The sequence below is a fragment of the Coturnix japonica genome, chromosome 5 (assembly GCF_054131305.1).
Source record: "Coturnix japonica strain WE chromosome 5, WE-NBRP24, whole genome shotgun sequence".
Taxonomy (NCBI): Eukaryota; Metazoa; Chordata; class Aves; order Galliformes; family Phasianidae; genus Coturnix; species Coturnix japonica.
The window spans coordinates 15,424,193-15,450,945 of NC_140667.1; the positions used below are offsets into that span (position 1 = coordinate 15,424,193).

The 26,753-nt window shown below is 37.5% G+C and overlaps 1 protein-coding gene and 1 long non-coding RNA gene across 3 annotated transcripts; both read right to left on the reverse strand.

The window, feature by feature from the left end:
* Positions 1 to 1,833: 1,833 nt before the first annotated feature.
* LOC116653494 (uncharacterized) lies at positions 1,834 to 3,750 on the reverse strand. Its single transcript, XR_014946451.1, has 3 exons — positions 3,600 to 3,750; positions 2,780 to 2,955; positions 1,834 to 2,308 (listed from the first exon to the last, which is right to left on the reverse strand). It is a non-coding gene; the product is annotated as an uncharacterized LOC116653494 (long non-coding RNA).
* Positions 3,751 to 8,093: 4,343 nt separating this feature from the next.
* Positions 8,094 to 26,718, reverse strand: CTR9 (CTR9 component of Paf1/RNA polymerase II complex). 2 transcript variants are annotated; one of them, XM_015863978.3, is made up of 25 exons: positions 26,571 to 26,718; positions 25,004 to 25,102; positions 24,275 to 24,514; positions 23,674 to 23,791; positions 23,075 to 23,164; positions 21,664 to 21,812; positions 19,153 to 19,260; positions 18,591 to 18,698; positions 18,236 to 18,472; positions 17,365 to 17,454; positions 17,136 to 17,264; positions 16,848 to 17,031; positions 16,493 to 16,581; positions 16,041 to 16,226; positions 15,777 to 15,864; positions 15,377 to 15,525; positions 13,098 to 13,214; positions 12,765 to 12,910; positions 12,031 to 12,102; positions 11,175 to 11,310; positions 10,567 to 10,713; positions 9,973 to 10,130; positions 9,562 to 9,658; positions 9,109 to 9,221; positions 8,094 to 8,883 (listed from the first exon to the last, which is right to left on the reverse strand). In XM_015863978.3, the coding sequence occupies exons 1-25, from the start codon at positions 26,613 to 26,615 to the stop codon at positions 8,475 to 8,477; spliced, it is 3,504 nt and encodes a 1,167-aa protein (XP_015719464.1). In that variant the 5' UTR covers positions 26,616 to 26,718; the 3' UTR covers positions 8,094 to 8,474. The 2 variants fall into 2 exon arrangements, 1 of the variants encoding a protein (XP_015719464.1); XR_014946439.1 differs by lacking the exons at positions 8,094 to 8,883; positions 9,109 to 9,221; positions 9,562 to 9,658; ... (1 more) ...; positions 10,567 to 10,713; positions 15,377 to 15,525 and having other exon boundaries at positions 11,214 to 11,310.
* Between the last annotated feature and the right edge of the window lie 35 nt (positions 26,719 to 26,753).

Consider the following 26,753-nt stretch of genomic DNA (forward strand, 5'->3'; position numbering starts at 1 on the left):
GTATTAAAGAGCAGAAAGTTTCATCAAGTTGCAGTCTGCCCGGGCAGTCATTTGTATTGGAGTTGGATATTCAAGGAGAGTGTTTAATAGAAGCTTCCAATAGAGAAAACATGACTGAACAGGCATTGCTGGTTGTTTTCCTGCTTTTTTCCTTTTTTAAGAGGAAAATGGCAAGCTGAAGCCTGGGGCTGGCAGGGGTGAGGTTGGGCACAGAGCATAATGGTGGCACGTGTTTGCAGGTTCCTGCAGAGCACTGAGTAAATCCAAACAGTGATCAGGTAATTTCAGCACAGTTAAACAGTTTCTTTAAATTCCGAGGCAGCATCCAGAACATGAGTTTTTGCTCACATTATAATCTAGGCTGGCAGCTGCAGTGACAAAAGCGAAGTTTATGGCTGGTTCAGATTAGTTCATAGCTCCTCTAGACTTGCACAGTCAAAAGTCATCTTCCACACACAGATGTGGTTTCAGTTCAGTGGAGCAAAATCTGCTTGTAGGCAGATCTTAAAAGCTATTTGCTGTATCCTCAAAAGCAAAACAGGACTGCCTGTGTGCAGCTGAGACTTCAGAGCTGCACAGCAGGTAGTTGCAGATATTAAGGTTTAATAGAACCAGCAGTAGTATTTCAATGAGAACAAATCAGAACAGCTTTGAGATGTCAACAGCTTGGCAAGCACTTCCAGAGCTATCAGGAAAGGACATCCAAAAACAAGTTTGTTACTGGATGAAGAAGAGATGCATTGAAAATGTTTCCTGTGTAGTAAGAAAGATGCAAACATGTTGCAGTGTATTCCTCAATCTGTGCATTGCACAGTAAGATTCACTTCTCAGTGAGCACATCAGGCCTTTACCTCTGAAGAACATCAAGTTGGATCGTCCCATTTGTAAGGAAATTCTGTCCTGATGAAGGATTGATTATAGAGATAGATGGTGTGGCTTTTAATGTGGAGTTGTTAGAGTGATACGGACTCATCTGGATTCATTTTATAAAGCCTGTGTCCATGATGGGCTTTAACAGAGTCCATACATCTGGTAGCTGGCGAAATGTTATTTGTAATAGGTTGATTAAGTAGCCATGACAACAGAATTTTATTTGGCATAAATAAATGGTTGGAGTGAGGAAAGAAACTATCTGACAGTGGTTTTTATCTTTAAATACTTCAGACATGAATCTGTTGAGCTTTTGTTTAGGTTAGCAGTGAGAAGCTTAAAATAACTGATGTGTGAAGTATTCTCAGAACTGTTACTATCTAAGAAGCCATGCAAAGTGAGATTGTGGAGGGAGAAGTGATCTTTAATAGAGTGTATAAAGTACATGGAGGATAAGGAGTTCATGGACTCTTCCTTTCAGTTAAGACAATGTGAAATTTAGGAAATGAAGGTCAATTTACCAAAAGCATTAGAATTAAAAACAAGGAATGAAAATGCTCACTTCAGCATAGTGGGCTACCAGCCGTTCTTGAGGCATAACTGCAATTGTGCCAGTTGTAATGACCAGAATAGAAGTAAATTACACGGCAGGTAGAGCTGACTGCATTAGAGGCTCTGTTACCCAGGCCAGCACTGCCCTCTGCCTCCATCAGCTTATGAACTGGTGGTCTATTCAGATACTTGAAAATAACTTTAATTGGCGTAGATCTCTTAACATCTTTTCCACAAATGCTTCTGGAAAGCATTTAACATAATAAGAAGCACCAGCATTAAGGGGGGCCTCTCAGCTCCTTGAGGCTAAGTTGATAAATGCCTGCCTGCTGCTTTCTGATAGGGTGAACTCAGTATGGAAGAATATACACCTAAACACAGTTCAAAATAGGATGGTGAAACCAGCTCCTGTTTGATGGAGTTCTAGAAATAGACACTTGTGGGTTTATTAAATATTATAGATAGGAAATAAACTTGGTGATTTTCTCTGCACAAATTAGTACAGGAACTCATTCATCAGCTTTTAAAATTTAGATAGGTGATTTGTGAGAAAAGGATACAGTGCAGAAAGTACAAGAAAAACAAAATTAGCAATAAACATAGAGAAAATCTTGGCCATACTGTCTTCCAAGGCCTCTAAAATTAGCGCTTTAAAGTATCTGAAAAGCAAGTTTTAGCTAACTAGTGATCATTACAGACACATTGATTTTTACCTGATTTTTTTCTTCTAAGTCTTGAAGAATTTCTCCCAAACGCTGCATTTGTGTGTCTGTAACTCACATTCTTTCCTCTTTTCCACGTTCACTGAAGTGTTTCTGCCTTTCCAGCCTGGGAGCTCCAGTTGCTCAGCCCCTTGAGCTGCTGCAGTGCTGTGTCTGTGACAGTTCTGTTAAATCCAAAGGATAAATAATTTAAAATTCAGAATAAATAAATAATAACTGCTTCCCCATAAACCATCCTATACGTGTGTTCATCAAGAACATTACATCCATCCATAAAGCTATATACCACGAATGTTTGGACTAGAAATCTTGAGCTACAGTAGAAACCGGTCAGTTTTTAGTTGTTTTTCCAGTTTTAAATAGGTGGGGAACTATGCTTCAGCATTTCCCTGCAGCCACGAGGGCTGTAAACTTAAGAGTATCCAAGGTTTGTTTTTATGATTCTTGCAGGTGGGGTTTAGAGGAAGTGCCAGGTACAACAAGAATGAAGATGAAACGGGCTGAATACAGACAGAAGCTTGGTACGCCAATAAATCCTCAGGGACAACTGTTAATGAAAAGCAATTTATTTGAGTTAGACAGTTGAGACAAGAACCAGTAGATATATACCAGTAGTTGTTAACTAAGAGACTTACTTTATATTTAGAATTTTCCTCCCATGATTTTCTCAGCTGGAATTACAGCTCATGCTTTTCAGGCTCTACACGTCTGGTCTCCTCGTGGTTGACTTTGTCACAGTTATTCTGTGCAACTTTAACTCACTTTGAAAATAATTCTTTTCCACTTGATATCATGGCTGCGATCCCTTAAACTAAAACGACAACAATATTCTTTCTGGAATTAGAACAGGCACATAAACCTATGGTTCTACATGCACTAGGTTGCACCTACTGTAGTTCTTATTCACTTATTATGATATCAGCATAATAGAGGTTATGTTGGGATCTGGTAATTGAAAGCATTTATGACATAAAGTCCCCATCTTCCTGCTTAATTTTTTCTTCCTTTAAATTTAATTTCTCTAACAGAGCTGCCACCTTTTTCATTTGCTGTTGCTGCTCCTGGACACAAAGTTCTGCCCATAATTTCCCTGCCTAAGCAACAGATGATTCCAGGAAGTGCAAAGTAGAGTAGATCTACTTTCTGCTGGGAAGTGTGCAGCTTTGGCCTGAGCTGCAAGGGATCCCAAAGATGCGATGAATGTTTATGTTCACAGCAGGGGATCGGGACTAGGTGGCCATTAAGGGTCCCTTTCACCTCAAACAATTCTACGATTCTATGACCCAACCCCAAACAACTCCAATAGCAAAGGAAATTTCTCCTGACAGCTGTCCTAGCTGGTTACCTTCATCAACAGATTCTCAAAGGAACATCTAAACTGAAACATGCCTGCCATGGTTCCAGCAGCTGGGGAAGGAGGTTTACTGAGGTATGACAGGAACTGTCTGTACTCACCCCATCTTAAGTGATTCAGAGCGCTCCAGATGCCACTACCCAAGGGACTGCAGCCTTAGAAGCTTCAGTTACCTACTAGGCAACAGGACAGTGTATCTTCCCTTTTCCTTACCCACCAGAGCTAAATGCAGCACAATAGACCTCCCAAAGCAAGTAAATTTTCTGCCATCCAGTTATTTAAAGCTGTTACTTACAATCTGGATATTGAAGCACTTTCAGGGGCTGCTTTCTTGTTTATTTATTCCTTCCTTTTGAACAAATCATCATGGTCTGTTTCCACAAATGAAAGCGTGTGATTATTTGGCAGCCCCAGTGACTGTGCAAATTTAACCACATGCTCTGCTGAAGCTGTCCAGAAGATATTAATTAATGGACTCCATAAAGTATTTGGCAAGAGCAAAACAGCTTCACACCAGTTTACTTCAAAGTGGAATTGAATAGAGGAATGACTGGCTCCAAATCTCTCTTAAATATCAATTAAGATTCAGTCTTAACCATCAAGGTTTAATTTGGTAATAAACTGACAACTTGGACATTCATTTGTTTCCAAGTCATATTCCTGGCCCAGATTTCAACCTCTTTCTAATAGTGAAATTATGTGTTTATATTCTCTTCTAAAATTAAACCATTTAAAAACAGAAGTAGATCATTTGCTGGCCTAATATGAAGGGGGACAAAGAGGCTATTACTAATCCAACAACAATGCCTGCTATTTCGTAATCATATAAAATACTCCATGCTCCAAGGACTACACAGATCAGACAAAAAGTATCTGATACGAATTACAGGAGGCTGTAATTACCAATAGTGAGATAACAACTAAAAAGTGGTTTAGAACTTGAATTAATAATAACTTTGACCCAATCTGTATTCTATTTTTTAACATCAGGAGAATTTCTTTGCCACAGCAGCAATTCGATATGCTTTCACTCATCCAATTAAATATAAGATGGTGGTTACAAACATGAATCTGGCAAAATATTTTACTGCATCCTGTTAGAAATGACAACCACAATAATGGAAGTAACATTTTAAAACAGCTGGAGATCCAAACAAGTCTGGGTTCCAGTTTTTCAGGTAATGTACAACCTAAGTAAGAAGTAAGTCATTCTGACCCAAAGCAGCTCAAGTTCCATTAATGGCACACAAACCAAAAGGGGTGAAAAAAACCCCAAAAACAGAGTGATTATCGTATGTAGCAGTGAGAGAACACACTACACCAAATCCAGCTCCTGGAGCACACCTCTTTGCCCATTACGCTCTTACACTTCTCTTAAGAGTAGCAGCAAAGATGTATGAAAACGTTAAGACTACATGACCACTGGTGGAAGAAAGAAGTAGGATGTTCTGCAAAACCAGAACTGAAAGTATCTACTAGGATTTGTAGGTAACATAGACCAGGATACAGTAACTGAGCAACTCCAAATTGGCTTTTTTTTTTCCCCACAGAAAATTATCTTTATATATATATTTGTGTATATATATATTTATTTATTTATTTATTTTTTCCCACAGAGAATTATCTTTATATATATAAACTCTGGAGATGTTAGCAACATTTCTCTTATGTATAAGCATACATTACAGGCAGCTGAAGTGAAGCCTAGCAGATCAGCTTAAATCCATCCTTTAGACTGCATGGCACTTGAGAGAAGTGGTCAGGATATTTTTATTTCATGTGGCCAATTAAGGCTTAGCTTTCCATTAAGCTCACAGGAATAATGCTGCTGCTTATGCAAGAAATAGCTCTGCGCAACTGCAGCCATTATTCAGGAGTGATGTTCGCATCTGCAAACTGATTTTATGTCTCCAGCTGATATCTTTTGTAACGTATGTTTAAAATGTATGTCTTGCTTGATCTTACTATTACAGCTTTCACTCTCTAGTCTTAAAACAGCTCCTGCTGTACTGAAAAACTAAGCTTTCCCCTCTAGTGTGCACAGACAACAGAAACTGAAACACAGGCAAAGTGAGCATCTCTTCGGGCATTAATTCTGAGAAACTGAGCATAGAGCAGAAGCCAAAGTAAGAGATTCAGGTAAGAAATATAAATAAAAGGGCATTTCCATTAAAGGAAGTAATTAATCTTTCAGAAAGAACCAGTGTAACCTTAGCTGTAGTGCTCCTACCATAAGTCCTGCCTTCCCCAATGCACTCCTTAGCAGCTTGTTTCCAAATATATACCTGCACCTTGCTTCTATGTTGACAGACCGCTCTTGTTTTCAGAGTTAAATTTAGAAGAGAATCTATTAATTTACACAAAGATGCTTTGTTATGGCAGGGGCAGCTACTCCCTTCCACCAAGCACTGAGCCAGAAAGGTTTCTGAAAGACAAAACTTGAGTAGGTGGATTAAAAGAAAACAAACAAAAAACACAAAAATCCAAACTATCAAATTAAAAATAAAATAAAACAAAGCAAACAAAAAAAGAAAAAGAAAAAACAAAAACAAAGAGAACCACCCAACAAGTTGGCCAATTAAATTTTAAGTTACTTCTCAATGTTTTCTTTTGCTCTTTTGAAGGGCCTAGTCTATAATCTACAGAATCAATATAAAATTGGGGGAAAAAATGGTAAATATCAAACCATGCACTGACCTCCTCTACAATAATCCAAGACAGACTGGGCTCACATTTGATGAGGGCAAAATCCTAAACTGCAGCAGAACTCAAACGACAGCTTATCGTGTAGTCATGTGCTTTGTTAGTGGAAACACAACTGAAACTAAGAGTTAAAGTTACTTCTACAGTAATGCAGTATTACACTTGTAATTCCATGCATTTTGTTCTGGAATAAATTGTCACTACAAGAAATTTAATAGCTGCAAGCCTCCCACCTTCTCCAGAAGTCAAGGAATGTTGTCAAGAGAGAATAACAGAGATTTTTCCAATTTCAAAAAAGAGGAAAAGAAAGTATGAATTAAACTAAAATACAGTTTCCTTTAATCCTCACATAAACTCTCTTAATCAAGGGGAATAAAATTAGTTCCATTCCACCTTTTTTTTTTCCTGTTAAATAGTAAGTGAAGAGCAAAATGCTCCCCCATTCTTTTGTCACTCACACAGCGGCCACTTGCTTATCATCTACCGTAAACTTTTTCAAGACATGACTTCTCCTTATAAGACCGACTGTGCAAAAAATGCTTTTCCTCCTCATATACTGTATGTATGGAAACATCTTTTAATGTACGCTTAGTGAACATATTTCTCTCCAAATGGCTGTGAGATCTGAAGACCTTCTTAGCATGTGTGCGCGCACACACACACAGAGAATAAGTTTGCAACATTCACCACCAAATCAAGACCATCAGATCTGTCAAATGGAAGACAATTAATAGCACAGTAGTGCAGGCTATAACAGTGGAGATGTATCTGAATCAGCAGTAACCATGTGCTCTTAGAAACTTAAGTTCTGTATGTTTTTTTCCTTCCTATTGCTAAAAGCTGGTATATCTCAGATGCTTGCCATTGCTGCCAGTGCTCCTTTTGTTACTAATTTTCTTTAGTTAACTCTAATTTCTCACACTTTTAGTTTCATTAAGTGAAGCACTGGTTTGGCATTATAGGTATGTACCTCATCTGTCCTCTGCTTCCTTCTGAATCTGAAAGAGGTAAAGACCTGTGCTGTGATCCTCTTGATAGGAGAACACTTCCTCTAAGGGCACCAAGTTTTCCTCAAGCTCATGCTTTCAAAGCTATCTGGCTGCCAGTCTTGTGAGCTCAGCATATCTTCTACCTAAGTGATTCAGCAATAAGACTGAGTTAAGATTCAGCTTTGCTTCTAAACCAACAAACATGGTAGCTACTCTTTAATTCTGCATTATTACCACTCATTTTAATTTTAATTAAGATCACTTCTAGAAATTTGATTATCAAATTGAGCCAGTAAAAGAAATATCTCAACTGTTTTACGTTCTACTTTATCTGCTATGGTTACCAACAGCCCATAAACACATGGCAAAACATACACAATGAGAACAGTTACTGCTCACAACAGACCAGAAATAGCAGCATGGGAAACTTAACTTTCAGTTAGTGCTTAATGTTAACTATCAGTAGTGACAATCTGGTCTTTCCAAAAGAAAAATAAATAGTAAAAATAAAATGGGATACAGTTTATGCTATGCCACCCATTAAAATCAATGGTAATATACTATCGAGATCCACATGCTCTTCTCTTAGTGAAGATCTAACATCTGACTTTGACAACGATCAAAGGCAGAAAGAATTTTTTTCCCCCAGAGTGGTGCAAAAGAATGATCTTTCAAAAATGTTAGGCAAAGACAATTGTAAAGAGAAATTTTGCTCACTGCAGTTTACAACACACGCTGTTGTTGTCATGCATGAATGCAGGATACAAAAGAGCTCAACTCCAACAGCTACGTATTTAAGCTGAAACGAACTTGGAGACTACTTCCTCAAAACACATTCCTTTGTCAAACAAAACATTTTCTGCTTATACCTTTTAAGGCTTAAAATAAATCAGTCCAAGCAAATTAGCAGGAACAGTTTATTGCAACACTGTCTCAAGAAATCTATGCATGTATAAATAGAGAAAACAAAACTTTAGCCACACTAGAACCACCTAAACTGAGATTTAACGTTCCACAGTTTTAACATGCATTCCATCCCGGGTATGCTGCCTATAATACAGGGTTTCTGTTCTTCATCTACAGCAGTTCCGATTTAAGAGTACACCGTAAGCCAACTTAGAGAAACATCCATTAGTTGCTAATAGAAAGAATCACAGGAAGGTCTCACGAGAGTTTACTAAAACATTGGATGCTTTTCCCTGGAAGTTTTCAAATACAAAAATTGGATTTTCTCTACAACTGAAATATATTTACATGAACATTTAAAAAGATGTAACTTAAGATCTAATCACTGTCATCCGAACCCCCTTCGGACCCCTCATTATTGGATCCTTCTGGTTCAGATTCATTACCAGATCCTCTGCCAGAACCCTCGTTATCAGATCCTCTCTCAGAATCTCTGTCTGAGTCAGCACTGCGAGAAGCCGGGCGAGATTCATTATCTGAACCACCCGAACGACTTCTTCCTGACTGCACAGACTCATTGTCAGACTGCTCCGAATCTGACCGTCTCCTTTTCCTGGCTGACCTGTCACTGTCAGAATCTTCTTCGGATGGGTGGACACTGGACCTCCTCGGACTGCCTGCCTCACTACCAGATTTGTTTCTGTTATCAGAATCACTATCAGAAACAATGCGTTTGCTGTGCTGCTGTTCCCCATCATCCGAATCGCTGTTGCTATTCCTGGCATGTCTGTACAAGAGAAAAAAAAAAAAAAAAAGACAACAATCCAATTAGGATACTAGGATCTCAGGAACATGATCTGACTGAAAAAGGCAGTGGAATAATTAGTAATGGAAGGTAATGTTTAGAGTACAACAAAACACTTCTCTTTATCTCACTATTATGAACAATGTCATTTCTCTCAAAAGCATGCATTGAAACTTTAGTGTTTCAGTAGTGAGCAACAATTCTTACCCATCATCAGCAATCTTCAGTTTATCCTCATCAGATGAATCATCACTAGATGAAATTATGGCTTTTGATTTGATCTTCCCTTTCATTGAAGGAGGCAGACGTTCTGGTTTGGGCTGAGGGGCAGGAAAAAAAAATAGAGCTGCTCACTCACACGGCTGGTTAGAGCATTTAAAACAAATCTAAAAAGCACAACAGGCGTGCTTCTTTCTAAGAGATACTCTAAAGTAATTCCATCCAAATTTTCCATTTTCTATCAACTGTTGTACATTGCTTCAGAAATATCCTGTTCAACACTGAAGCAGCTACAGCAACAGGGAGGAAGGACAAAAGGCAGTTTGGTACAATTACTTTTGTTATAATTTTCAGCATTTACAACTCTGTAGAATGCAGTGGTGCTTAAGACTAAATGCGTGTTTAGAGGAAAAAAAAGAAAATACTCAGCAGTTAACTTACAGCCTTCTTTTTCTCTGCTTTGGGTGGGCGTCGTTTTTTAGGTCTTGGACCATTTTCGTTTTCTTCATCATCACTACCCTCATCAGCTTTCTGGGGTCTTAAACAGAATAATATTTTATATTATGCCAAGTATATAACTGAAAAAAAGACTTAAAAAGTGCAAAAAAAATACCAGTCAAAAATACAGCTGAGAAATATTATTCATACTTCTTCATAGAAGTTCTGTAATTTAAATTTATTTATTATAATTTAATTTATTTAAAAATACCCATTACAACACTTCCTAACACACACACTAACCTCTTAACAACTGTTCATTTTTTAAGCTTTTTTATGTGAATAACTGCAAGAGAATATAATTAACAACCATATCATTTCCTCAAGAAAGTCTGACATTAAAATACCAGTTACCTCCTCCTCTTCTTCTTCTTTCTCTCCCCTTCTTCTTCTTCCCCATCTTGTTCACTACCACTGCCCTTTCTCTTCTTTTTCTTTCTAGACATGGGCAAATCTTCATCGCTGTCATCATTGACAAACTCATCAAATTCCCCTGCTCCTTTTTTGGAACGCTGTAACAGATAATATAAAAACCCCACAATATAGCCTACTATTTATCTTCAAGTTAAAATCAACAAATCAATAGTAAGTAGCAAGTCAAAAGTGAAGCTCTGCATGAAAATATTTTTCACGACATGAAAACGCAGCCCGTCTTGTGACAACTTTCTCTTAATGATATCAGGTAAGAGTGCATGAAGCTAGTTCAAAATTTACACTTAGTAAACTCTGGTTATTTTAAACATCAAGAAGAACAGATTTTAGTAATGCCACCTTGGTCAGAACTTAAGCATTAGCTTTCAGTTTCTACACTGGAGTATTAAATCTGCACCACTTCATGCAAAAGTGGTTAAGTGGCTTGAAATTAAAACTCTACATGCTTGATGTTATCCTGAGATAACATTTATTAAAGGGAAAGAGAAAGAGGAAGTTAAAGAAATTCTGTTCTACCCTGCCTCCTCCACCACCACGTTTTTTCTCCTTTGATCCTTCTACTTCACCAGTGAACATCAAAATATTCTTTGTCTTCTCCACATATTGAGCTCTTTGTTCCAAAAGTTTCTTCTGTTCTTCTTTTTCTCTTAGGCGCTTCTCTTCCTGAAGCAGAGAGAAAAATTACCATTACTGTTGTATTTGTACTATTACATTAACAGGTGTTCAAGGTATCTGTTGACAAGAAACTACAGCACTGATTTTTACAAATCTGTTACAGCACGAGGTCCATGTGTCACAAAAAGGTCTTGTACAACATCTATACTAGAGCAGGCAAAAGACCTTTTTCATTTTAGTTTTCTCAAGGGCTCCCTCATCCAGCCCATCAGTGCAGAATTTTGATGGGAAAGCTTTTAAAAGGCAATACCTGGATTACACTATAAAACTGTATTTGTAAGGCTATGGGGAAGAATATCACCTGGTAATTAATTTTTATTTTTTTTTTTGCTAGCACTTACTATGACTAAGAAGTCTCTGCTTGTTACTTTACTCAGTAATACCCAGTAACTTCACAGAGCAACAGAAACATTTATCCTTAAATTTAACAGAACATAACAGATCAAGACCTGTTCTTTAAGTAGTTTTTGACGAAGCAGCTCCTTCTCTTGTTCTTGCTTTGCACGCAGCTCCCTCTCTTCTTCATCCTGTTTACGTGCCCGAGCCACGTGATACTGGGCTTGACTCAGTAAGTCAGAGCATTGCCTAGAACATGCAATGGTTTCAAGTAAAGGAAGGTGGCAGACATACCACAAGGAGAAACAGTTTTATAAAGGGTATGCATCAGAATGCTGTATTTGTGACAAAAGTAAGATATCTGAACTAGTACAACAGAAGACCAGGAGAGATTACAGAGTTAACAAAGGCACCTACTAGTAAGCAAATATACCTGTAAATTGCAATATGTTATATGCAACTTCAGAACTTACTGCTTCTCATTTTAACAGACTTAAGTACAAACATTTCCCTGAACAAAATTCAAAGCAGATTAGACATGCACAGCGTAAGTATTTCATGTCTCAGTAGCTGACCCGCTATACTCACCACAAGCTATCCTAAATCTCCACAAAGGCAAGTTTGTTGAGATAATCTTTAAAGTCAAAATAGGCAGAACTAGAGATCTTTAAATAAACTATCACATTCCCCTTGATGGAAAACCTGCCATTAATACAGCAGAAATTTTACAGGTTTTAGCTGATGGCAGAAGACATATTTAGAGTTGTGGATTGCACGGAAATATTAGAAAATTAAGAAAGGAAAACAACCAACACAGTAACAGGGAGCTACCCTGTATTTGGATTTCTGCTGTTGTATAAAATAAGACAGCTGAAATCCAATTGAAAACCAGTTTTACTCTGGAAAACAAACATATAAAAACCAAGACAAAAGCATTCCCCTTAGTTCCTGAAAGCATTCGTTCCTTACCTGGCTTCTGTTGCAGCAAGTGCCAGATCAAATCTCATCTTATCACCCACTTTACTCAAGTAACTGAAGTACCTAGAGGAAAAAAACAACAAAGAGCAAAAGTGGTATTGGTTACACACTTACTGCAATCCTGTCTTAAAAGTAAACATTAGCTCCCAAGCTGAAATCCTATGAAACTCAACAGAAGAGGACATTCACCAATTTTTTGCCTTTTTGTATGCATCCACTTTTAATACAGCAGTATGCAAGTACATTCAGAGTTCCCAAATGTAAGACACTCTAGAAGTACTCCAAAGGTGAACAATAATCCAGAAAGAACTAGTAGTCATTAGACTTGATTTTGAGATCTACATCCAAAGATTTACAAGATGCTTTGAAAGAAGTCCTCAAAAAAGCATTAAATTCGTAGAATAATTCACAATGCTTTTTCAACTATGTTCTTCCACGAACAAGTCCCTCCTAATCATATTAGAAAACTCACTAAAAATACATATTTGCCACCTGGTCAATTAAAACTAGTTCTGGAGCAAAGCCTGAACACCTACTATTTTCTGGCCCAATAGTTAGTTTCTACCTAGTTCCTCCCTAGCTAGTTTCTGCTAGGAACTCTAGAATGCAATACAAAGTTTTGTTGGATATGACTGCTCATCTAATCAGAATTTGTGATCTACACTGCACATTTACTGCAAGGGAACTGAAATATAGTACAAAGATGAGAAATAAATCATCTTTACCTGTGGGCTAGCTCCAGCTCTTTCACAGCATTAAGTACCTCCTTCAGATTGCTTTTCTCATCTTTCAGGACAGAGGTAGCTAGTCTTTGTAGCACTAAAGCCACATTAAACATGAGGACTGTATCACTTGGTGCAACATGCCTGGCCTGTAAATAAAAAGCCTGTTTTTATGACATGCTACAGTGTGATACAGAAGTATACAAATAAGGTAAACAGAGGTATAAAGAGAATAAACATCAGTGTTTCAACTCATGAGTACTGAATTTAAACAGACCTAAACATGTACCTGTTCACACTCATTTTGTTCTGGGACCTATGATATTTTCTGCATACCTTTAACAAAGTCTGCTTACATTCCTGTAATTTCCCACATTTGAAGAGTGCTCGGGCCAGATATAACAATACTTCAGTGTTCTGATGCTTATAGAACTTTCTGAGGCAGTTTTCATACTGAAATAGAAAAGAGGTGTCAATGGTTAACTCTTTTGTTGGTTAATGGTTAAGTTTTTTGTTAGTTAACTCCAGCAGGTTTGTATTCCTAGGAGGTATTACTGTTAATGTGCCTTTTGTTGTGCAGATTTTCTTTTTAAATCAGCATATTCTGCTACATGAAGAGATGCTCTGTTCACTAATTAGAGAATCCTTCCTGCTATTCCATAGCAACAACTCGATTTTTCTGAAAACCAGAGCAGTCTGGGAGACTCTATAGATGTTTAAATATAGAATACTTTGCAAGTACCATCTACAAAGGCCAATAAACGAATTTTAAGAGCACTCTCAGTTATTGCCTCTTATTTATACTAAAAAATTGAAAATGTAATTAATTGAAATGTAGCAATTTCATACAAATGATGCAATTAGTTACAAAATAAAACCACACCTTTAAGATTTTCTGCCCACCTAGCTGATTATTTCTGGTTACATTATATCTTCTTTCAAACAAAAAAAGCACTCCTGTTAATTTACACTTTACAGCCTCAGAGTAAAGCTTCAAGCAATCATGAATCTCATGCTTTTCATTAAGAAGTAACTTTTGTTTGCCATGTTACTAAGAAATCTTTCATAATTTCTAAACCACCAAAATAACAAGAAATACAAAGCAACCTTTACTTCCAGCTCAGCTACAGATAATACCTTGTACCGTAATGCAGAACTCATGGGTTGCGTGGTGCTGAGTGTCCAATTTCACTCACTTTAATAGTCAAAGATTTTGTGTTTGGCATAAGTCTGCCTTAGATTTAAATGCTTTACAGTAGAGAACTCACTACAACATCTGATGTTGCACCAAGCTGTGCTGCTGTATTAAACTCATCTCCCTTTGAGTCCAGTATTATCTACTGCAGACTACAGCTTGCACCAACTGTATAGCAGAATCCAGAGAATAATAAAACATCACAGTGAATATACACATCTCTACTAAGCAGCTTCACCTAAATGTATCAGCAAATAAGTACAATATTTTCTGACAAATCAAAAGGTAAGTTTCCCCACTGCACTGCTAAAATTCAGTGTTTCATTAAGCTTTTGGCATGTAAGAGCAGAGATGGTCCTGAAGGCAGACTCCACTCTAACACAACAGACCCCAACAGACCATGTAACTAAATCCTTCTAACAGTAGTTTACTGGAGAAGAGAAATTACTGAGAGATGAAAGGCCCAATATCTCCTCCTTGTAACTATCATAGAATCCTTAGAGTAGGAAGGGACCTCTGAAGGCCATCCAGTCCAACCCCTCTGTAATGAAGAGAGACACCACAGCCACACCTGGCTGCCCAGGGCCTTATCCAGCCTGGCACTGAAAGTCTCTGCGAATGGAGCGTCAACCACATCCATCTGCAACCCGCTCCAGGGCCTCACTGTAAAAGATTTCTTCAAGCTCAAAAATTTAGGTTAGATATGATGAAACCATTTCCCTTTGTTCTATCAACACAGACTCTGCTAAAGAGGTCCATCACAAAAAAGCTTTAGGATAGCTCTGAATTAAGTATTTTTGAGACTCAGTGTTGAATAAAACTTAATGGAAAAAGTTTTTCTGAGCTTCTATCTTGACCAATATATTTTTTAAGCTTGTTTGTACACTTTCTGATTAACTTAAGTTGTGTGGGTTGATACTTGGAAGGTAGTTTGCTTGAGTGGGTTGAACTAGGTGACCTCAAGAGAGCTCTCAACATAAATTACCCAGTGGTTGCAAGTGCAGCAAGAGTAAACATGGCAGTTAGTTTTCCAAACATCTCCAACTGTACTTGCAAACAACTGCGTAAATAAGACTAGGAAGCGTTGGTATTAAAACAATCCCAGCAGCAAACTGCATTTACCTATTTCAGTAACATCTGAAAGTAAATCACATACACTAACTACACCAACTGAAACCTCTGTGACAAAAAAAAGTTCCCAGACTAAAACTCAAACCCAACTGTATTTTAACTCCACTACCTTAAAAAAAAAAGTATTTAGCAGTTTAAATTTATACTTGACAGCAAACAGTATTGCAAGAAATAAACTTATGAATTGTTAAAATATTATTCATAAACTTAGCAGCTGTCAATGACAGCTAAGAACCATCCAGAAGTCATCTAACCCAACACATTATGTAGTTCAATTTAGAGATGTTACCATCTGCACAGCACTGATGTACTGTTTCTGTTCTACATAGATATGTGCCAAATTCAGCCACACATCACTGATATCTGCTGTTGCCTCTCTCACTTGGGCAAAAACATCACGAGCTTCACGGAAATATCCTTTATGCGCCAAGACAGCTCCTAAGGGGAAAGTAATATGTACAGTGTAAGCTTCCAAGTTCATGTACTATGTTCTCCTGCCAAAGAAAATAAAATATTGCCTGAATCAAGTTTCCCAATAAAAACTGACATAGCTGTCATATGAAAGCTATTCTTTCACGTGCTCCACTAAATAATGTGCAGTCTCTGCAAAAACAATTCTACATGTATTAAAGTATAAAACATAAAAATGCTATAAACCACATTTTAAGAAAAACTAGTCTAGCATTCACCTATGCCATTAGCAGCATACAAGTTCTTTGGATCATTTCTGAGTACTTGCTTGTAGATTGCTAACGCACGGTCCTGATGACGTTTTTCCTGTGGAGAGAAGTATCAAAGTTGTTCACTCATTGGTATAATCAAGTATTAAAAAACCTACCTAGTATTTTTATGGACTGTAATATGCCCAAGAGGCAAAAACAAAAGCACACTGAGTAGCTAACAAAAATTAAATAAGTAAAATCACACACACGGAACAGATGGATGCCCGTTACCTTTTCTCTGTCCCTCGTGGGCTGATGTAGTGTCTGCAACCAGACATTGCCAAGAGCCAGCATGGAGTAAGTATCATTCTGTGTGGAAGGCTGCTTCAATATTCTTTCAAATTTTTTCTGTCCTGGACCCCACTCTTGTTTAGCCAAATGAAGGTTACCAATCAGAGACCAAGCATCCGGATGGTCCTGAGAAAAAGTTTACTGTCAATTGCAAAGGCACTATCTTCCCATACAGGGTTACTTCACCAGGTATTAAATGCTACTCTTGTTAAATAAAATACCATATTAAAAATAAAAAAATAAATAGTTTGAAGAGCAGGTTATAGCAGTTCTCACTCTTTTCCTTAGTTCATGTCAACAAACAATATAGAACCACAACAGAAAGAAAACAAAATTGAAAGAATAAGCTAGAGTTAAGTGTTTTCAATTAGAGCAGTTCAAGGGTTACAAACCTGATTTATCTGAAGTGCTTCCTTAAACCAATCAGAAGCCTCATAAAAGTTCCCTTTATCCCTAGCCATAGCACCCAAGCGCAAGTAGCCTAAAAATAAAGAAAACAGCAACAAGCAATCAATCAACAAACAGGTTCAAGTGGCCTCAAATATGAAGAACACTAGTCACACATACGCTTCAAAAGCAATCTTTAAGACACTTCTCATGTTCTATTCAAGACGAGATGCACAATGTAAAGATGGACTTCCACACACAAGGATGATGCAGAAACTGCAAATTTCTAACAGTGAAATTTAACTTACTTTATGTGTTTTCACATAAGACTGTGGAATTAAAATATCAAATGTTTCTTACAATCAACATAATTAGGATGCTCTCTTAAAATGTTTTTATACAGCTTTTCCGCTTCGTGGAATTCACACATCGCCTCATACAGTCTGGCAAGGTTATAGGATGTTGTCACAGAGATAGCATTGTAATAATGCTCATCATGTTCAGCTTCTGCTTTTGCACGATCCAGTGATGCCAAAAAATATTTCTAAAGTATAAAAAGAGAAAAAGAACAAAACAGTCCAGAACGTTCTTAGAGGAAAACTTCTGGTTGATCATAAAATTCAATTCAAACTTTCAATAATTACATACCTTTGCTTCCCCTAAGTTTCCCAGCCTGAAGTGCAGAGCACCCACATTATTCAAAATCTCTGGTGGGACATCAGCCTGTACTTTCTCTTGCAGAATGCGTGTGGCTGTACCGTAAGCTGACAGCGCACCCTGTGCAAATAAAAAGCAGATGCAAGGAAGAGAAGAATGAGCTTTGCATGCTCTTATAAAAAGCATGTATGTCATTCAATCAGTGTTTATCATCAATTACCTGTATGTCAGTCTGTTCTAGGATCTGGGCTAGCTCAATCCATGCCTCTACATCATCAGGATATTGTTCTGTGACCTTCTTTAGATGTCCCTGAGAAAAAGCAGAAAATAATCACACTTTTTTGTGGACACAGAAAATGTTCGAACTCAACTAAACAGCAAAGTTATTTGCTAGTTTTCTTCTTTACTACTTTCTTCTTCTTTGCAGAATTACAGAATCAGGGGTTGGAAGGGACCTCCAGAGATCATCAAGTCCAAACCCCCTGCCAAAGCAGGTTCCCTACACCAGCTCACAGAATTAGGCATCCAGGCAGGTCTTGAATATCTCCAGAGAAGGAGACTCCACAACCCCCCTGGGCAAATGCAATGTAATACAGGTTTAAAAGTTTTAGAGATGTGGAAAATACTAAGTGTCACACCAATATAAGAAGCTAGAAAGTGACTGCTAATAGTACGTGCACACCCTTAACCAAAACTACATGAATAAAAATTTTTATCAAAGAAAACAGCAAAACCACATTAACACTGTTTTTTCATAATGAGTGTTTTCTGGAAATCCCAGCTAACTTTACATCTTCAGGAAATCACTACTAAACTTGAGAAGCATTCTGCCTTTTAATAGTAAGCAGGTAAATGTGAAGCTAGGGCTCCTCCGAATTTCTCATGCTGTTTTATCCAGAGACTAGCCCCAGTTCTGTTCAGAAGTTGTAGCTCTCCACAGGTAAGATGATCTCACATGACAGCAAATATTGTATATTCAGAGTCAATTAACTGATTTTCAAGTCTTGAAAATCAGACTTGAAAAAAAAGAGTCTGTACCCTAAGTTACACTCTTGTATTAAAAGCACAATGCTGGCAGGAGCACAACTCACCTTTGCAATATCCCGTTTCTCCTGGTCTTCTGAAGCTGCATAAAGAGATCCAAGGATTTTCATGGTCTCATAATTGTTAGGATAGGCTTTCAAAACTTTTTCGAAGCATTGCGATGCATTCTCCTTGTCCCCTCTATAAATGTACATTTGACCCAATCCAAAAAAGGGAAGTACAAAAGAAGATGAGGCGAACTGAGTGGCTTGGTAGTAGTATTGGAAAGCTTGATCATAATCTTCCTAAACAAAAATTAAAGAAAGAGCAGGTAGTGCTTTCACATGTAAGCTTTTCCTGAACATTTTAAAGAAGAATTTTAGGTGTAAAACTTAAAGAGAGGCTTTTAAAAAGTTGTCCTACCTGTACATGAAAAGACCTAGCCAGCTGGTAACAACTCTCTGCCTGCATTGCTTCAACTTCGGTATTATGAAAAGCATGAAGAGCCAAGTGTTGTACTTTCCCGTAATCCTAAATAAATGAATTTGAAAGACTTCATTTTATTTAGTCAAGTCATTTATTGTTTACACAAGAATACACAGCAAATAAAGGAAAGCTTTAGCCATACCATTTACTAAATAACAACAAATTCAGTTTTAGAGGTTCCTGTTCTCTCTTTAATACTTATCTTTTGCATGTTTCAAAACCCAGAAGGGAGAAGGAAAAACAAACAACAAAAAAATGGAAATCCCTTCAGGAGATATAAGTGAGCTTGATTTAAGAAATGAATATACTATTTTTGACCTCCCTAAGAAAAGCTGATCAAAAATTAAGTTAAAAACTTAATGCATATTCATCTATATACTATCATCTATATTCTGTACCACCTAGTCTGATGAAATGAGATCAAATCCAACACCGGAATCCCTTCTGCTCAGAGGTTATTAAGTATTTGACTGTAATATTCCACAGACCACTAACTTACCTTCTTGAAGAAGAAGTGATTAGCCAAGTGATTCAGCACCATTGGATTACTGGGATCAATTGTATAAGCCCTAGAGAGGAGCTGGACACCATTCTTGATGGAATCAGCCTAAATGAAACATTCAGAGGTATCAGCAGCATCTCAATAGCTTTATCTTATAAAGATTCTAAAAACTACTCGTTGGTTCACACTGCCACAGGACCTCTAACACAGTTGTGTGATAGGCTATCAGAAAAAATAGAAATTAAGTTGCCAGCAGCATAAAGATCAGAAACAAAAAATGAAACCACCAGATGTGGCGTGGAAGAGGAAAAAAAGAAACAAGCAAACAACAACAATAAAGAAAAACAAAGTGTTACTTTCTAGGGAATAACAAAAAAAAATTCATGTAGCCTTAGTGTCCTTTGGCATTTCAGTTGCACATCTCTGATAGCCTTCCTTCTACTCTTCAATATCTCTAGATCTTGCTTGGTTTCAGTCTCAACCCTTTGAATGATTCATTAAGCAAAGAAGTGAAAATATTGTCATGTTCAAATTCTGAAGAAGAACTTCCAATACTGAAATAAGAACTACTGAAATAAGATCTAATTTAAAAAATGGCAGAAGTTTGACTTAGTGATATTACTCTAAAAACATACTTTTTTATACAGAGACCTAACTGTTTAAATAAAGCTTTCCATGAGTGCACGTTTGACTTGATGACAAGTTCAAAACTGATACAGTAAATGCCATTTTTTGGGGGATGTTGCTGAGATACATATCACAAGCATAAGATCTTAAATTTGTAGGTATTTAAGAATAAAATAAAATTTATCTAGTAATAATAATCTAGTAATAAACTTATGTCTCAATCTCATAAAAATTGAAGTCCAACAGGCAGATAAACAAATTTCATGGCAGTATCTGCCCAGTATTATCACAAAAATATAGACTGGCTATGGAGATATGGAATCATTCTTGCTTAACTTTCAAAGGCCAAAAAGGCTTTATAATCATATTAAGCCTGATTTTTCCAGTAATTTGGATCTCATGTTGTTTCAAATAAACTCAGCAGATGGGCAGAGGTCTCAAAGCTCCTAGGCACTGCCATGAAATAAAACCAGAGAGACGACAAACTCCAGTGTGAACACAGTGCCATCTCAACCCTCATTTGACCTCATAACATCTGCAAGGATGGAGAAACATTGCCAATACCTAAACATGGGAGAAATCAATTAGAAGTTTGTACCTTGAAATCACTGTCAACTCTAACGTTACGCTAACATTGCAGTGCAAGTTGTGGAAACAGAGGTAAAGAACATATGATACATTCCTTAGAAAAAAAATAATGTATTTGAGTGGGTCAGTTTCTAATCACAGCTTTGCAAAGTTTAAGGGAACTTAAGTCAAAAGATTTAATAAATTTCCAGGGAATAAAGCATTTAAAATAGCAGATTTCATCAGTGTCTTGCCCACAGAATTATTTGTTATGATCTGATCTTAGAATGTTTTTTGGTCGTCCCTGGAGCTTCATGGGGAAAAAAAAAAAAAGCTCTCAGAGTCACATTTACTCAAATTATTCATGGAAGTCTACAATAATTTTTTCCCATGACTTTGTAAACTAAGTCATTTTCAGATATTCTGTACTAAAAAAAGTTCTTTCCTAGACAGCTGTGTGCTCTCCAGAAAGCAATACTGGAACAGTATTAAATTTTAGCAACAAAAAATTAGGCAAGAGAGGCTGGTAATTTATTTGCTTATTTATTTATTTCAAGCCTTAAAGGTCCCATCTTCCACTGATAACTTTCTTAGCATAGATTGGCCATCTCAGATCTTACAATCTCAAGTTTTATGACAGTATGGTTTTCTACTGATACAACATCTAGAGAGGTATGGCTGCTACTTCGATTTCACCAGCCTAGTTAAGATTTGTTCTTGTTGATTCCTTGGTACATTACGCAGTGTATGTTCCAAGTTAACTTGAGCACAACTTGCACAGTTGTATGAAAGGTTATTTTCCATAAAGCCTTGGAAGCCTGGGACAAATCTCCTAGGACCATGATTTTCCTGCTAGCAGATGCTCTTTCAGAAAAAAAAATCCTGATGCTCTGGATATGTCATCTCAAACGAGGTCTCCAAGTATTTGGGAACTTTCAGATCATCTTGAGAACAAACTCACGTTCTCGTACATTTGAAACTTCATTAAGTAAGGCTGGCTATCAGATATGTAACTATTGCTCATTAAAGATCTTTAAAAGCATCACTTCCTTACTAGATGCGTGTTCAAACATCTCATCTGGGACTTTCTGTGCTTTGAGAAGCACCTCTATAAGCAACACAATTGACTTTTTAACTAAAAGAAACTTATTAGTGCGTACTACAAGTACAAACCTGTAATATCATTCAACATAACACAGGCTGAAATTATTTAATCACACGTTTTAGTACCTCACTGAAAACCTGGAGTGCCCCTCAAATGATAAAAACTTTCCCATTTCAAGTGAGTAGGGCTTATAGTTAAGTCAGACCCACCTCTTTATTATTGAGTTCCAGGACAGCCAGTCCAACCAAAGCTCCCACGCATTTTGAATTTAGCTCCAGAGCTCTGCTGAATGCCAAGCGAGCTTTTTCCAACTTGTTCAGTTTCACAAAGCAATGACCCATACCTAACCGAACCTCAGCTGCAGAACAAGGTGACACCATTCAGAATCCCAAAATTGCAACAACTTTTTTATTTTTTTAAAACATACTGAGCAGAAATACTTTTTTAAAACCTGAAAAGCCTTCTAATGATCTGTTGTTTTAAAGGACAGCCTCCCTCAGCAGGTAGCAAAGTTAACTTTTCTAGGTTTCTTCGTAAGATTTCTCCAGATTGGCATACATCTCCAAAATACTCAAAAAATAATCAAATATAATATTACTTCTATGGAAATGTAACAAAAAATAAGAAAGACGTGAAAAAATTGTCAGATGAAAAGGCTGCAAGTGTTTTGGGCAAGTTAAAGTTCACCTGAGACTAGAAGGCCTTCACAAAACAATTTAATTAATGAGCGTGCTAGGCATTACACTTCAAACAACTGGTTCACTGCTAGCAAGATGCTGTTTTATCATCCTCTAATGATCTGTACAGACAAGCTAACACAGAGCATTTACATTGTCCTGCTCTTTCAGGACTACAAATACAGAGACATTTACATACAGTGAGAATAAAATATATTAGTTTCAAAGCATGGCTTACATTTCTAGACTTATTCAGCAGCAGTGATTCTTATACTAAGCCAGACTGCATAACGTACATCAGCTTTCCAGAAACCTTCTTCAGATATATTTTCAAAAAGCACATCAGAACCCTCAGAAGATTTCAGATCATATATGATCCTAATGTAAATATTTTTTACTACCATTTCTAAGGCACATGCATCGCTTTTACAGCTTTTCCAGATTTCTGCATTAAGAAAACTATACAACACAATAAAAACTCTTATCATAGAGTAGGAGTAGAATTCTACATTTCATGTTGCTTCATTATTAATGTTAATGCACTGACATAATTCCCTTAATCCTTATTTAGGAGCTTGTAGTCTTGAACAGTACTTTCTTCCCTGTTCCACACAATTTTAATACACAACTTCTCATTCTCTAACAGCTGCAGAAGGTAATAAGTGGGGAAAAATAATATAAGCATCTTCCTCAACAAGATTTCTTTTTCTAACAATTAAGTTGCACACAGGTCAACAAATATCTCAACTCTGCAAAGAGGATGAAGGTTTTTTTTGGTGCTAGCTCTGGGATGGATCTTTTGGACCGCTATAGAACACAAATAATGTTTAATGTATATATATATATATATAATGTATTGTATATATATAATTCAAGTATAATGATACTTGAATTAGGAAGATCTGAGTCAGATGCTTCCACTACCAAATGGTTTCTGTCTTACCTGGACAGCCTGGATTGGTACGCAGTGCTTTCTTGTAGTATGCAAGGGCTCCTCTATAATCTTTCTTGTTGAAAGAAATGCATGCTTTACCTGTTAAAACATATCTATCAGTTACAAAGAAATGAGAAACAAAACCAAAGCTGTTGTAAATCACCAAACAAGTATCATTTACTGAACTTATGTTGTACCAGTGTTCAAAAGCCACCAATAAAAAACTAACAGAAAATTCAGACAGCCGCAGCTGTTTTGGTATCTTTGATGATGTCAAATATAAAATGACAATGGAATACATTCAGTTTACACTTTCCTGGCTTCCCGCTTAAACTTAATTCTTTCCTAGTGCAGAATAAAGACATTTACTAAGAATAAATTAATTAGAGAATAAAGAAAAATAAATATCTATAACGTACTTCTGGTCAAAAGCTCCTACTTCTTCATTCCCTTCTTTCTCTCTCTGCTTACATACATATCACTTTCCTAAGCACATAACTCAATCCAAAACTCAAGTAGAGAAATCAGGGTGGGTTTTTTTTGTTGGCTTTTTTTTTTTTGTGTGTGTGTGTGTGTGTGTTTTAACACAAACATCCATAAACTCATACCAAGAAGGGCTGGAATATTATTTGGAGACTGGTTAAGCACAAAATGGAACTGAGCATCAGCCTGGTCCATCTTATCACCTTCGAGCAGACAAAAACAAGCTCTTCCCAGCAAGTGATTCTAGATAAAGAAGACAAAATATTTGCAACATTTATCTTCATAAAGTACGAAGATAAGACTATGGGAGAGATTATCTGGCTGTGCAATAGCACTTTTTCAATGATTAATTTATTTCTCTTGCATCAGGATAAGCAAAATCAAAAAGTGTGTTTAAACAGATGATAAACGTCTCAAAGTTCACATAATCAAGCAAAAGAATAACAACCAACCTTGCCTTCCCAAACCCACAGAAGTTGGCGTATATAGTTCTATTAGGTGTCCCCAGCTAGAGGTAACTAATTATTCCTGGCAGCACCACACACTCATTTCAGATATTTTCAAGTTTTATGCCAGAGTTAAAAGCATTTTTTACTTTCCCTTTAGTGAATCAATATTTGCTTTCTTTAGAAGATCTTTTCGAATTCACGCAGAAAATATGCTGAAATTCAACTAAAAAGAATCATTAACAATTTTACAAACATGGTTTTTACAGATTCTTTTTACCTGATCATACATGATGATTTTGTCAGCCATAGTATATAATAAGGTAGCTTGTGTAATGAGCTCCTTCTTGTTATCCTTGTTCTTCTCCTTTCGAGCCTGCTGTACATAATATGCTGCCAGAGTATCCAGACATGTCATTTGATCTTTTTCATGATCTCTATAGTCCAAGTTCCCATCTATGCGTGCAGCTTCCAACAGCTTTACAAAGTCTTCTGTTTTTCCTTGTTTGTAATATTCCAGCTGTAAAACATACATGATTTTAATGGACAGTTCCATAAGCCACATAAATAAATCAATAAATCAAAGACATTCTGATGTTAGCAATATTTTTTCTATCATCATCTCAAGTTTTTCAGAAGTCTTATAACTATTTATAATAAATGAGCAGCTCTGAACTTTTGTACTTTCGCATACTTCCTTGTGCTTTCATCAGCATAAATAACACGCTCCATTTTTTTTTAACGAAGTACATAATCAAAGACGCAAAATGGTAAAACTATGGAAAAAACAACAACAACAAAAAAAGCAACTCAGGAGAGTGGGGATCAAGCAGCTTTGTTCCATAAGAAAAGACAAAGTTAAAAATGTTAACACATCAGTTCAGAAGTACCTGCTTTGAACCTGCTACCAAACAGTCAAATTAAGTTCCAGTTTAATTCAGTTATCCCCAGTCAGAAAAGTAAGTGGAATTCTTTGATTATTTGAATACACCGTTGAGCATATACTCACCGCCAAGGCAATCCATATGTGCAGTTGTGTGTGCTCCTGTTTCAGTATACTTATAACTTCATCACCCTCAGGTAATTGATCGAAGTCAAGCTCAATAACCTACAACCAAACAGCGCAGATCTTTTACTCATAAAGTTTTAACAGTGTTATTTATCATTGAGCTCAAAGCAAGCTGGACGTTTCAGCACACAAAACAAACAATTCTATTTAAACAAAGTAGTGGAGAAAGAAGTAATGATGTTTTTTATTCTGAAAAGTACTAAATCGCTGGCCTCTCACAAGCATCTGAGCCTCGTGTTCGGGATAGTGGTCAGAGAGAAGTTACTAATTTAACTTTTTTCCACCATTCATGTCAGGCTCTGGAAGTTCACACTTCAGCTAACAATCAACTAACCAACTTGCCTCCATGTACACCCCTGCAAGAGTTGCTCTGCTCTTAAACCACATCCTACAGGTAAAAGAAAGATCTATGACACAGTTAAAATGATCCAAGGAATGGGCTATTACAGAATCCATTTCTAAGACACATCTAAGAATGCTACAGTTTTCCTCTATGCCCAAATTAATGAGGAAGTTATTGAAGTGGCAAACATGACAGAGAATATATTTCTGATCACTAATAACTACAGTCATAATGAGCAAAAGACAGAATCATAGAATCATCTGAGTTAGCAAGAACCATTAAGGTCATCAAGTCCAGTTCCCCTGCAATGAACACAGACACCTGCAACTAGAGGAGGTTGATGTCAAGAACTTCTCACCATGAGATCATTATTTAATAAGCACAACTTCACCAAGTGGGTCTAACACTTCTGATATGAAAAAATGAAGAAAAAGGAACAAATGGTCTCACAGTGGAATGTCCATTTAAGGCCTAACACCATTTAAGAGCCTGACCTCTCAGCTATTATCTTGCACTGTGTGATACTAACCATCCACATCACTACTCAGCTTCACAGTGTGAAAGCCGTGCAGCTGTTATAACCAGCTCTGTCCTATTATCTACACAGGGACTCCCATCCCCAAGACTGAGTTAGAGCCACTCAGTTTATAAGGCCTTCAACTGTAATAGGATTTGATTACAAAATGGTATATTACAGAAGTCCTTAGTGATTAACCCAGAACTTCAGGACTCAAGTCATTCTTAATCACAGCTTGAAAAGCACTGAGCTGGCACACACAGCTGAAGTTGCTATCAGCGAACAACAACTCCTCTCACGTGTAACGCACAGAGAACACAGCAGTATATATGTCTGTTTGCCCCAGAACTCATCTCTGCCTTATCCTAGGGCCTACAAACAGGCTATGACATACATAAACACTACAGCAGTTGCAGTGAAACTTGTTGAAGTAGGTCCAAGCAGCTTGTGCATAATAAACGAACACTGTGGGAGAGCAAACGGCTCGTCCTGCCTCCTCACCGCCACACGAAGGACACCGGACAGAGACACCGGGCAAAGCACCCGGACGCTCCCAGCGGCTGCACCCTCTGAGGGCCACAGCGAGCCGCACCGAGCCCTCCCGCCCCAGGAGCAGGCCGCGCCTCCGCCTCCCGGCCCCGACTCACTTCATCAGTGTCCCGCAGCGGGATCTCAATGGAGCCCCGCGACATGATGGCGATGGCAACGCCGCCAACCGCCGAGTTCCACCGAACCGCCGACCTCCACCGCGCTACGGCAGCGACACGCGCACTTCCCCTACACAAGGGATGACCCGGACGTGCTCGTGTAGCCTCGCCCTCGAGGAGCGA

What these genes read in the sequence shown, in the direction of transcription:
- CTR9 (XM_015863978.3), bottom strand. Translation starts at nt 26,615, where the DNA reads ATGTCGCGGGGCTCCATTGAGATCCCGCTGCGGGACACTGATGAA. An exon ending in ACATATGGATTGCCTTGGCG is followed by an intron (nt 24,515 to 25,003) that starts GTGAGTATATGC and finishes TATGTTTTACAG; the next exon opens with CTGGAATATTACAAACAAGG. An exon ending in AGAAACGGGATATTGCAAAG is followed by an intron (nt 17,455 to 18,235) that starts GTGAGTTGTGCT and finishes GCTTTTTCTCAG; the next exon opens with GGACATCTAAAGAAGGTCAC.